Here is a 12607-nt window from a genome sequence, read left to right as displayed (position 1 = left end):
GTCTCCTGCATTGGCGGGTGGATTCTTAACCACTGTGCCACCAGGGAAGTCCCCCTAATTTATTTTTATAACTGGAAGCTTGTACCTTTTGACCCCCTTCACCCATTTTGATCCCTCTCCTCCCCATCCCCCTGCCTGGCAATCACCAATCTGTTCTCTGTATCTGTGAGCTTGGGGGGTTTTTTTGTAGGGTTTTTTGGGGTTTGGTTTTTGATTCCACATGTAAGTGAGATCATAAGGTATTTATTTGTCTTTCTCTGTCTGCCGTATTTCACTAAGTGTAATGCTTTCAAGGTATCCATCCATGTTGTCACAGATGGCAAGATTTCATTCTCTTGTATGGCTAAATGATATTCTGTTGTGTCTATATACCACATTTTCTTTATCAATTTATCCATTGTTGGACATGTAGGTTGTTTCCATGTCTTGGCTGTTGTAGATAATGCTGAAGTGAACATGGGGGTACATATATCATTTTGAATTAGTGTTTTTGTTTTCTTTGGATAGATACCAAGAAGTAGAATTGCTGGAAAATATGGTAATTCTATTTTTAATTTTTTGAGGAACTCCGTGCTGTTTTCTGTAGTGGCTGCACCAGTTTACATTCCCACCAACAGTGTACAAGGGTTTCCTTTCTCCACATCCTCAACAACACTTATTTGTTGTCTTTTTGATAATAGCCATTCTAACAGGGATGGGGTGATATCTCCTTGTGGTTTTGACTTGCATTTTTCTGGTGATTAGTGATGTTGAGCATCTTTTCATGTACCTGTTGGCCATCTCTGTGTCTTTGGGAAAATGTCTATTCAGATCCTCCGCTCATTTTTTAAAAAATTAGTTTATTTATTTATTTACTTTTGGCTGCTTTATGTCTTTGTTGCTGAGCGCAGGCTTTTTCTAGATGTGGCGAGCAGGGGCTACTTTTCATTGTGGTGCTCGGGCTTCTCATTGCAGTGACTTCTCTTGCGGAGCATCGGCTCTAGGTGTGCGGGCTTCAGTAGTTGTGGCATGCAGGCTCCGTAGTTGTGGCTCACAGGCTCTAGAGCTCAGGCTCAATAGTTGTGGCACAGGGGCATTGGCAGGTGGATTCTTAACCACTGTGCCACCAGGGAAGTCCCTCTGTTCATTTTTAATCAGATTTTAAAATTTTTTTGCTATTGAGTTGTGTGAGTTCTTTATATATACTTTGCATATTAACCCCACATCAGATATATGATTTGCAAATATTTTCTCCCATAGGTTTCCTTTTGTTTTGTTAATGGTTTCATTTGATGTGCAGAAGCTTTTTAGTTTGGTGTAGTCCCATTTGTTTATTTTTGCTTTTATACCTTTGCTTTTGGTGTCAAATCCAAAAGATCATCACCAAGACTAGTGTCAAGGAATTTACTACCTATGTTTTCTTTTAGAAGTTTTATGGTTTCAGGTCTTATGTTCAAGTCTTTAATTCATTTTGAGTTAATTTTTGTAAGATAGTGGTCTAGTTTCAGTCTTTTGCATGTGGCTGTCCAGTTTTCCTAACACCATTTATTGAAGAGACTATTCTTTCCCCACATATATTTTGACTCTTGTGTCATAAACTAATTGACCAAATATGCGTGGGTTTATTTCTGAGCTTTCTGTTTTGTTCCTTTGATCTGTGTGGTCTGTTTTTATGCCAGTACCATACTGTTTTGATTACTAGCTTTGTAATATAATTTGAAATCAGGAAGCATGATGCCTCCAGCTTTGTTCTTATTTCTCAAGACTGCTTTGGTTATGTGGGGTCTTTTATGGTTCCATACAAATTTTAGGATTCTTGGTTCTGTTTCTGTGAAAAATGTCATTGGAATTTTGATAGGGATTGCACTGAATCTGTACTACTTTGAGTAGTGTGGACATTTTATTTATTTATTTATTTATTTATTTATATTTATTTATTTTGGCTGCCCTGGATCTTAATTTCGGCCTGCGGGATCTTCGTTGCGACGTGTGGACTTCTTAGTTGCGGCATGCAAACTCTTAGTTGTGGCATACATGCGGGATCTAGTTCCGCAACCAGGGATCAAACCTGGGCCCCCTGCATTGGGAGTGTGGAGTCTTTCCCACTGGACCACCAGGGAAGTCCCAGTGTGGACATTTTAGCAATAGCATTGTAACAGTCTGTGAGCACAGAATATCTTTTCATTTGTTTGTGTCTTATTCAGTTTCTTTCATCAGTGTTTCAGTGTAGGTCTTTCACCTCCATAGTTAAATTTATTCTTAGGTATTTTATTCTTTTTGATGTGATTTTAAACAGGATTTTTTCCCCCTAATTTCTCTTTTTCGTAGTTTGTTATTAGTGTATAGAAACTCAACAGATTTTTGTATATTGATTTTTCTATCCTGCAACTTTACTTAATTCATTTGTTATTTTTTGGTGGAGTCTTTAGTGTTTTTCTGTATATAATATCATGTCATCTGCAAATAGTGACAGTTTTATTCCCTTCTTTCCAATTTGGGTGCCTTTTATTTCTTTTTTTTGCCTAATTGCTCTGGACAAGATTTCAAGTACTGTTTTGAATAGGAGTGGTGAGAGTAGGCATCCTTGTCTTATTCCAGATCTTAGAAGAAAAGCTTTCAGCTTTTCACCATTGAATATGATGTTAGCTGTGAGCTTGTCATATATGGCCTTTATTACATTGGGGTACATTCCCTCTATACCTACATTTTTGAGAGTTCTTAATCATAAATAGATATTGCATTTTGTCAGATCCTTTTTCTGCATCTGTTGAGATGATCATATGATTTTTAGTCATTCTGTTAATGTGGTGTATCACACTGATTAATTAGTGAATGTTGACCCATCCTTGCATTCCTGGAGTAAATCCCACTTGATCATGGTGTATGATCCTTTTAATGTGCTGTAGACTTTGGCTTGCTAGTATTTTTTTTCAGAATTTTTGCAGCTGCATTCATTAGGGATTCTGGCTTGTAATTTTCTTTTTTTGTGGCATCTTTGTCTGATTTTGGTATCAGGGTAATGCTCACCTTATAAAATGAGTTTGGAAGTGTTCCCTGTTTTTTGGAAGAGTTTAAGAAGGATTGGTATTAGTTCTGCTTTAAATGTTTGGTAAGATTCACCAGTGAAGCCATCTGATCCTGGACTTTCATTTGTTGGGAATTTTTTTATTATGAATTCAGTCTTGATAACTTACCAGTAATCTATCAGATTTTTTTTTCCTCACCATTGAGTTTTGGTTGATTATATGTTTCTAGGAATTTATCCATTTCTTATAGGTTGCCAGATTTGTTGGTGTTTAATTGTTTGTAATAGTCTCTCATGATCCTTTGTATATCTGTGGTATCAGTTGTAATGTCTCCTCTTTCATCTTTGATTTTAGTTATTTGTGTCCCCTTCTTGGTGAGTGTGCCCAAGTTTTTTGTGTGTTGTTTTTTTTTTGGTACACAGATGTTTATAGCCGCATTATTCATGATAGCCAAAGGTGGAAATGACCCACATGTTCATCAGTGGACAAACAGATAAAAAAAGTGTGGTATGTCCATAAAATGGAATAGTATTTAGCAATAAAACAATAAAGTACTGACATATACTACAACTTGGACGAGCCCTGAAAAACTATGCCATATAAAAGGAGTCAGTCATAAAAGTCTACATATTATGTAATCTCATTCACATGAAAGTCCAGAATAGGCAAATACATAGACACAGAAAATATATTAGTGGTTGCTTAGGGCTGGGTGGGGATGGGGGGAACTAGGAAGGGAGGAGGGTAGGAAGGTAATAGCTAAAGGATATAGGGTTTTTTTTTAATTGAAGTATAATCGACATATAACATTTTATTGCTTTCAGGTGTACAACATGATGATTTGATATATGTATATATTGTGCAATGTTCATTACAGTAAGGCTATGTGAGCAAGTTTTAATTTCTCTTTGATATATATGTATGTTTTAATTTCTTTTGGGTATAATATAGGTTATACAGTAAATAAAATATGTTAAATTTATGGCATGAATATGTTGCGCACCTGTATTTATTTAAAATTGGTATGATTCTTTTTTTTTCAGCGAGTACTGAGCCATCAAGATGATACAGCTTTGCTAAAAGCTTATATTGTTGAATGGCGAAAATTCTTTACACAGTGTGATATTTTACCAAAGCCTTTCTGTCAACTAGAGATTACTTTAATGGGTAAACAGGGCAGCAATAAAAAATCAAATGTAGAAGACAGTATTGTTCGAAAGGTAAGTTAGTTTTCCCATTTTTCCCTAATGTTCTTCAGAAATAGGGTGAGTTGAAGACTTTTGAAAGAAATTTACACTGAAATGAGTTTTTCTGCTTCACATATAAATTGCTTTTCAGCTTTTGCTGGGTTTTATTGAATAATATTAGTTTTCTTTCATCTTTTTTTTAGCTTCAGTTCTCTTTCATTTTTTATGTGGTCTTAAGCTGTAAATCTCTGTCTTCAAACATTACCTCGTTTGCTTTTCCTTTTCACTTTCTCCTTTTCCTAGTTTTATCTTCATAATTTTATTTCATTATTCTTTCTCTGTACTTTTTTTTTGGCAGTACACGGGCCTCTCACCATTGTGGCCTCTCCCGTTGTGGAGCACAGGCTCCGGATGCACAGGCTCAGCGGCCATGGCTCACAGGCCTAGCCGCTCCGTGGCGTGTGGGATCTTCCCGGACCGGGGCACGAACCTGTGTCCCCTGCATCAGCAGGCGGACTCTCAACCACTGTGCCACCAGGGAAGCCCCTGTACTTTTACCTTTCTATAAATTCAATTACTTTTTTTCTGTTCAAAAAGTCTTTCCTTATTAGGTTACCTTCTGGTATCTTTGTGTTTAATTGTGGCTAAACTGCTGTCATCTTTATCATTTTTTTAACTTAATTCTAGTTATTATAAACTCAGTATATGTACCATGTTTATTTTCATATTTTGCATAGTTTCTAGTTAAAAGCTCTCTGCCCAGTAACAACTCATGAACTAATGGAAAGAACTCAGCTCTGAAATTGAACAGTCCCAGGTTTCCCTTTCAATTCTTCAGTCAATAATGCCCTAACCTTGCTGTCCTCATTTTTCATATATATATATATATATACACACACACACACACACACACACACATACATACACACACACGTATTTCTCCTTGTGAGAGTCAAATGGAACCACAGATTTGAACAGTAAAAAATGCCATTTGAACTTTGAACAACTCACTGCTTGCTGTGATGGTTCTAGCAATCAGCTCAGGAATTTAAATAGTGTCCTGGACCTTGTTGCCCCTTCCCAGCCTTAAAATTTGTACTAATGCTGAAAGCATACTCATGAATATGTGTATGCCATTTTCATCATTTAAACAGAACATCCATAGGGTGGATTTGTATATTCTTTTCTTTTTGAGATTCATTATCAAACATATTTTCATTTGGTCCTTTTCACATTTATCATATATTTATACAAACATGCATATGACCATCCCAAACACATATCAGTATCTCTGAAATACAACCTTGGAACTATAGGGAAAGTAACATTTTCCATGTATTACCATATTTAATTTTTACAACAACCACTTGAAATTTGTACCATTATTTTCACTATTTTACAGATGAGAAAGCAGGCAAATAAGTAACAGCTGGAATTCAAATCCAGTTGTGTTTGATTCTGAAACACTTGTTCTTTTGTCAGTATTTACCACATGATAGTTACCAAATTTAAATGTACTGCTTTCCTGGGACTTCCTTGGTGGCGCGGTGCTTAAGAATCCACCTGCCAGTGCAGGGGACACGGGTTGATCCCTGGTCCGGGAAAATCCCACCTGCCGCAGAGCAACTAAGCCCTTGCACCACGACTACTGAGACTGTGCTCTAGAGCCCACAAGCCATAACTACTGAGTCTGCGTCCCACAACTACTGAAGCCCGCGCACCCTAGAGCTCACGTGCCACAACTGCTGAGCCCATGCACCGCAACTACTGAAGCCCTTGTGCTCTAGGGCCCGAGTGCCGCAACTACTGAGCCTGCATGCTGCAACTACTGAAGCCCAGTGTGCCCAGCCCGTGCTCCGCAACAAGAGAAGCCACCACAATGAGAAGCCCGCACACCGCAATGAAGAGTAACTTACCCCCGCTTACCACAACTAGAGAAAACCTGTGTGCGGCAACGAAGACCCAAAGCAGCCAAAAATAAAAATAAAAAAATAAATAAATAAATATGTTGCTTTCCTGTAGTATTCAAGTGAATGTAGCTCTAAGAATTTTATTTCCTTTTTTAGCATTTGTACTTAAAATTTTTTGTGTGTATTTATGGTACTTGGTATATTAATAATTGAAATGATGGCATCTTTTCTTTTTTTCCTAGCTCATGCTTGATACATGGAATGAGTCAATCTTTTCAAATATAAAAAACAGACTTCAAGATAGTGCAATGAAGCTGGTACATGCTGAAAGATTAGGAGAAGCTTTTGATTCTCAGCTTGTCATTGGAGTAAGAGAATCCTATGGTATGTTCTGAACCTTTATGATCAAATTTCCTTTTCATGGAAATTAAGACAATTATAGAATAGTAGTCTCAAAGTTATGTTTATTAGAATATAGTCACATCTACTTTTAGTGCCACATGAAATTAAGAGTACCCAAAAGATACTCTGTTTTAATGAAAGCTGCAAAAGTTCATATTCGTGTGGTTAATATTTAATTTCTCCATTTCACTCATTTCTTGGCTAATGAATCTTTTTAGCAACCTATATTAGAGAAATGTAGATTTGAGTCTCTAGCTTATGAAAGGTAACTGGTTTTGTACTTATATTTTTAGGACATCAGTTTATTCCATGTGTACATTCTGGAATTTCTAAACTTTTCAGTGTCTGATAGTGATACTCTCATTTTTCATTCAATCAAATGTGCTATTTTCTCTGACCAGAATACTTTTCCTCCTCTTTTATTTGTGAACTCATCCTCATTCTCTGCTTCCTCATGGAGGCCTTTCCTAATTCCCAGAGTAGGTTAGGTGCTTCATAGTACCTGTGCTTCCCTGTCATAATACTTAAGTGTATTTAACTGTGGTCTTGACACTATATCTTTACTGAACACAGAATGCCTGACACAAAATAGTTGCCAATAAGAAAGTTTTGTATAAATGAACCTTTATTTATCTTTGACTTGCTTTCTCCATTGCCATTGTGTTTCTTTAGGTATCAAGTCTAGATTTTCATTAGCCGTGTCCCTGAAATTTATTCCTTTTTATTTCAACTGCCACCAGTTAAGACTTCTTTGAATTCTACTTCTAGACTTTTGAAACAGTCTTCTTATAGTGATGTTATTGCTATCATTTAGCCCTTATACTTTCAAAAGATTAATTTTTAAGTATAATTTTATTGGTGTTTTTGTTACCTGTTTAGTGGTAGGCCATGCTAAGTTCAGGTTACTTAGCCAGAGATTTGAGGTTCTCCATAACCATTCCTAACTTACTATTCTACCTTATCTTCTATTAACCTTACAGTCCACGCAGACAACCTTGTTGTTATACCTCGATTTGATCTTGTGTTGTTCAACTTCTGAATATTTACTTCCTTTACTAATCAGTGTAAATCCTACTTTGTTCCTAAAGACTCAATTCAAATCCCATCTTTTCTGTGAATGGTTTCTTGATCATCCAGTTTGACGTCAGTCTCTTTCCTATTCAAAAATAAAATAGTTCATGTTATCTATACTATTTGTCACTTTACTACTCTGTACTGTTATCTTTTTAAGTTTCTTATAGAGGATTTTGTCTTTCATGGCTTTATGTTCTCTTGAGCATTGTCACAGTTCCTTGAACATGACTCCTCAATATTTGTTATTTCATTTATTGTACTCAAAATACTGATTTGAATCATAATTAGAGTAAAATTTTATTTTCTGTTTTTCAGTTAACCTTTGTTCTAATCCAGAGGATAAGCTTCAAATTTATAGGGACAATTTTGAGAAGGCATACTTGGATTCAACAGAGAGATTTTATAGAACACAGGCACCCTCGTATTTACAACAAAATGGTGTACAGAATTATATGAAATATGTAAGTGAGAACTTAGTATATGTGGTAATTTGAGCTATTTTCTTGATTTTCTTAAAATGATTGCTATTTTGCTTCTGGACAGGCAGATGCTAAATTAAAAGAAGAAGAAAAACGAGCCCTACGTTATTTAGAAACAAGGCGAGAATGTAACTCTGTTGAAGCAGTAAGTAATTTTGTAATTGTTTATTCTTTGAGATTATTTGAAGTACAGTAGCCCAGGGGTGGTATATACATGAGGCAAGTAACATTATTTATCCTTTCTCACTTCTGTAACCAATATTACCAATTGATTTTAGTACTCGTTCCCAGTGAACCAAAGTACAACTTCAGAAGGCACCTTACTCAGAACTCATTGTTCTTCAGAGCTAATGTGCAAGATAAAATATGTTTGCCATCCCTGCTCTAGACTTTTCTATATTTAATGTACTTAATTTTTAATCAGTCTTTTTCTATTATGTTTTGTGCCTACCTAAAGTTAACCATATTAGGGATTTTCAGGTTTCAAGTAAAGTATGCTCCTGAGAGATACAGTTGATTCTCAATATTGATGGTAATTACATTCTGTAAAATAGTGGCTGCAAACACTGAATGAATGAGCACCAAACCATTACTACTAGAGGATATTTCTTCTTGTTATGGGAGGGTGTTTTCAAACTTTTCTTGTCGTGAGATAAAATATTAATTACTTGATAAGAGAACATCAGTCTTTTAAATAGTTTTTATGTTGTAAGTTCCTCATTAAAAGAAAGAAATTATCAGAGGTAGTAGCCATGCTACAGTGTCTATTCTGGTGTTTTCTTTTACATGGATGACGACCCTAGTGTGCTTTGTTAAGGAGTTTAAGAATCAAGTTTGGATAGAGTGTTAGAAATTGCTCAAATATAGCAATAATATTTCTTCCAGTTCCTTTCAGTCTTTGGAGCCTACAAACTAGATTTAGATTCACATTCAAAGAAGTAACATTCCAGTTTGCTTACAACCAGACATTTTTCAACTATGGATGGGATTTCTTTTTTTTTTTTTTTACTTCTGATTTTTCTTTGGCTTCTTCCATCTTGAGTGATAGTCATGTTTATTTGTTCAGAAATTGGACTGAGTTGGATCTTTTTTCCCTTTTTTGTTTGTTTTGCTTTTTATTATGTGCAGTCTATATCCTCTTTCAAATAACTCTGATATTGGCCAGAGAAGGGGGCAAATTTAGTGGTTGCTTGTAGAAGTTCTCTATAGAGATTTAAAGCCAGGCTTGAACTTCATTCAGAAGGTAGGGAGGCCATTGAATATTTTTTAAACAAATAATGCTACGCTCAAACTTATCCGTCAGAAAAATTAATCTAGTGTCAGTATGAAAGATTAATTGGAGTGGGGGGGACTTCCCTGGTGGTCCAGTGGCTAAGACTCTGTGCTCCCAGTGAATGGGGCCTGGGTTTGATCCCTGGTCAGGGAACTAGATCACACATGCCACAACTGAAGATCCTGCGTGCCGCAACTAAGACCCGCACAGCCAAATAAATAAATTTTTAAAAATTGGAGTGGGGAATAGCTTGGAATAGGAAGTGGGAGGCTTTTGCAATAATTCAAGCAAGGTATTAGGAGTGCCAGATAGGGGTGTAGCAATGGGAATGGAAAGAAAGAGGGTAGAGACAGACTTCCCAAAGGTGGAACATTGTAATATGAATAGGGCTGATATTGGAGAGAATTGAGTCAACAGTGTTTCTAAGGTTTTGGCTTGGGAGAATTGTGCTGCTGTGGGAAGATCAGGTATAAGAATAAATCTTCGTAGTGAGGGAGAAAGATGAGTTTAGAGGGATTTGAATATTTTGAGTTGATTGGTGTGCATGTACCACCTGGATGGGGATGTTGTAAGTTTGTAAGATAGAGTAGTTGTTCTGTTCTTACACTCTATTTTATATGTCTTAGTTATATCATATTTATAGTAAACTTAAAGAAATTCAATTATAGAGGTCCAACTAATACAGTGAGTAAGAGAGAGAAGAAAAAGAGAATGAGAAAGGTAGAGATAAACAAATACACATGAAAACTTGTATAGAACAGTTAAGTCTCCCTTTCTACTTTAAAATACACACACACACATTTTGGGAAAAACTTGAAACAGAAGATGTGAATTTGCTCTTCCATGGATACCAAGTGTGAACATCTTGCCAAGCTGAATGATTCTGGGGTTTAAAGATAAGTTTTTGTTTTGTTTTGTTTCAACAAAGACCCTAAGTGCAATATAATGTGCTTGCAAAGAAATTGTGCTTTATTGGGGAAGTAAGAGGTCTGTTTGTGTGGTTTATTTTGATTTTCTGCTTATTTTTCTTAACTATTTTGATTGAAGTATAACATATATACAGAAAAGTGTGCAAAAATCTCAAGTATAAGTGAGTTATCACAAAGTGCACATACCTGTGAAATTACCAGAAAAAGAATTATCAGCAAGTAAGAAACCTTCCATCATACTCCCTCCAAAGTATTATTACCATCTTTTTTTCCAAAGGTTATCACTTTCCTATCTCTTAAGAACATAGATTAATATTAATCAGTGGCCACTATATAGTTTGTACAGCAAAATTTGGTGCAGAGAAGACATTAAGCATGAAAACTATAGAATTAACTGTAACATTGGGAATTTAAGGCTTAATGCAGATACACTACTGTATTATATACCTTACTGAGCTAAGGCCATTATACTATATACATAATATTTGTTATATATTTGTTAATTTACAGTTTCTGTTTCCGAAGAGAAATGGTGTGTTAAAGTGAAGTATGTTGTAACGGAAGGAACAGTAAACCAAAAAATCACCAAGTCCGGGGTTCTAATTTAATATGCATAAAGTATGAACAGCATTATTTGAATAGTTACTAAGAAAAGTCACTTCCATAATTGAAAATTATTCAGAGCAGACTTACTGCCCTAAATTCTGTCTTACAGGAATTATCAGCCATCAGAACATGCTATGCTATATCTTAATGCTTTATGGATACTAGTTTTCGTCTCTACTTACCTATTAAGCTATTACTAGTGGAAGACAATTACCTATCAGCTCATATGGGGCTACACAATGATGCACACCAGAATTTAATATTAAAGTATGTACATTTTCGACATTTGTGTTTTCTCTGAAAATTAGGAAATTATTATGATTTATCACTTACGTTTTTTGAATGTTGTAAGTCTTGATCTTAATCTTCTAAACCTGATTACTCTTCAGTATCCTAGGAAAACAAATTTCTGGACCAGTGTTCTGTATAATAGAGCAAGTCTCACCCAAGTAGTACCCAGTTGTGAGGCCAGGCCTAATAAAGGCCAAATATACATTTCAAGTAATGTTCATATAGTGCTTAGCAGCTTACTGAATTCCTTCCTTGTTTATAAGAGTTTTATTTTGTTCTTTTGGGTATTCTAAACATCTGATTATATCTTTCTAATATCAATATCTCTTATTACCTTCAGTTAATGGTTTATTTTAGAAAAATGTCAATAATATTGGGGATCCTTGTCTTCTTTCAATGTTTGGTAGGAGTGCTTCTAAATGGTGCTTCTTTCTGGCATGATGTATGCATTTTATGATGCTAAGAAAGTACTCACTTTTTTTCTTTTATTAAGAATATTATCAGGAATTATCTACCTTAGCCCGAAAGCCATCTTATTTTATGGAGAATCATTAGAGGCATTTTCATGAAGATCATAAACAAGGCAAGGACACCCACTATTTCTACTTCTATTGAACAGCACATTAGAAGTATTAGCCCATGCAGTTAAACTACAGAAATCAATTAGAGGCATAGAATGGGTAAGCCAAAAGGAAAACTGTCTCATTTTAGAGATGATATGATAATACTTTGTCTGGAAAACTCCACAATCAATGATAAAACTCAAACAGTAAAGTAATTCCGGAAAGTGGCAGGATATAAAATTAACATACAAATATCAGTCTTCATATACACAAATAATAAACAGAGGATATAAGGTTAGGGCAAACCTTACTTATAGTAGCAATAAAGAAAATTAAATACTTGGGAAAAATCTAGTAAGAAATGTGTGAAACCTGTAAGAGGAAAAGTTTTAGACACTCCAAAGACACAGATGTAGACTTGAAAAAATGGAAAGATATCTCTTATTCTTAAATTCTATGACTTGAAATGATACAGATATCAATCAGTTCTTCTATAAATTAATTTATATATTTCCTGTAATTCCAGTAAAAATACCAACAACTATTTATTGAAATTGGACAAGTTGAAAAAAAGTTCATGTGGAAAAATAAACATGTAAGAATGGCCAGGAAAACACTGGAAAATAAAAACTTTGAAGAGAACTAGCCCTACCAGACATTAAAACATACTATATAAATTCTCTGTAATTAAGTGATGTGGTATTACAATAGAAGAAACAGAAGAATGAAATGAACAGAGAACTACAAAAACAACTGGAAAACAGGTAATAAAAGGGCCATAAGTAAACACATACCAATAATTACTTTATATGTCAGTGGACTAAATGCACTGATCAAAAGACATAGGGAGGGATGGGATTTCCCTGGTGGCACAGTGGTTAATAATCT

General features: G+C 35.2%; 1 protein-coding gene across 1 annotated transcript in view; it reads left to right on the top strand.

Moving 5' to 3' along the window:
* Positions 1 to 12607, top strand: part of CUL5 (cullin 5) — a 101906-nt gene that overhangs the window by 39096 nt on the left and 50203 nt on the right. Inside the window, exons 4-7 of the mRNA XM_007110694.4 lie at positions 4049 to 4225; positions 6345 to 6486; positions 7894 to 8039; positions 8122 to 8202. Coding sequence (XP_007110756.1) covers positions 4049 to 4225; positions 6345 to 6486; positions 7894 to 8039; positions 8122 to 8202 — 546 coding nt within the window. The remainder of the gene's footprint in view (positions 1 to 4048; positions 4226 to 6344; positions 6487 to 7893; positions 8040 to 8121; positions 8203 to 12607) is intronic.

This window comes from Physeter macrocephalus, chromosome 16 (genome assembly GCF_002837175.3).
Source record: "Physeter macrocephalus isolate SW-GA chromosome 16, ASM283717v5, whole genome shotgun sequence".
Lineage (NCBI taxonomy): Eukaryota > Metazoa > Chordata > Mammalia > Artiodactyla > Physeteridae > Physeter > Physeter macrocephalus.
The sequence above is the reverse complement of the archived record's forward strand: the minus strand, read 5'-3'. Positions and strand labels throughout refer to the sequence as shown.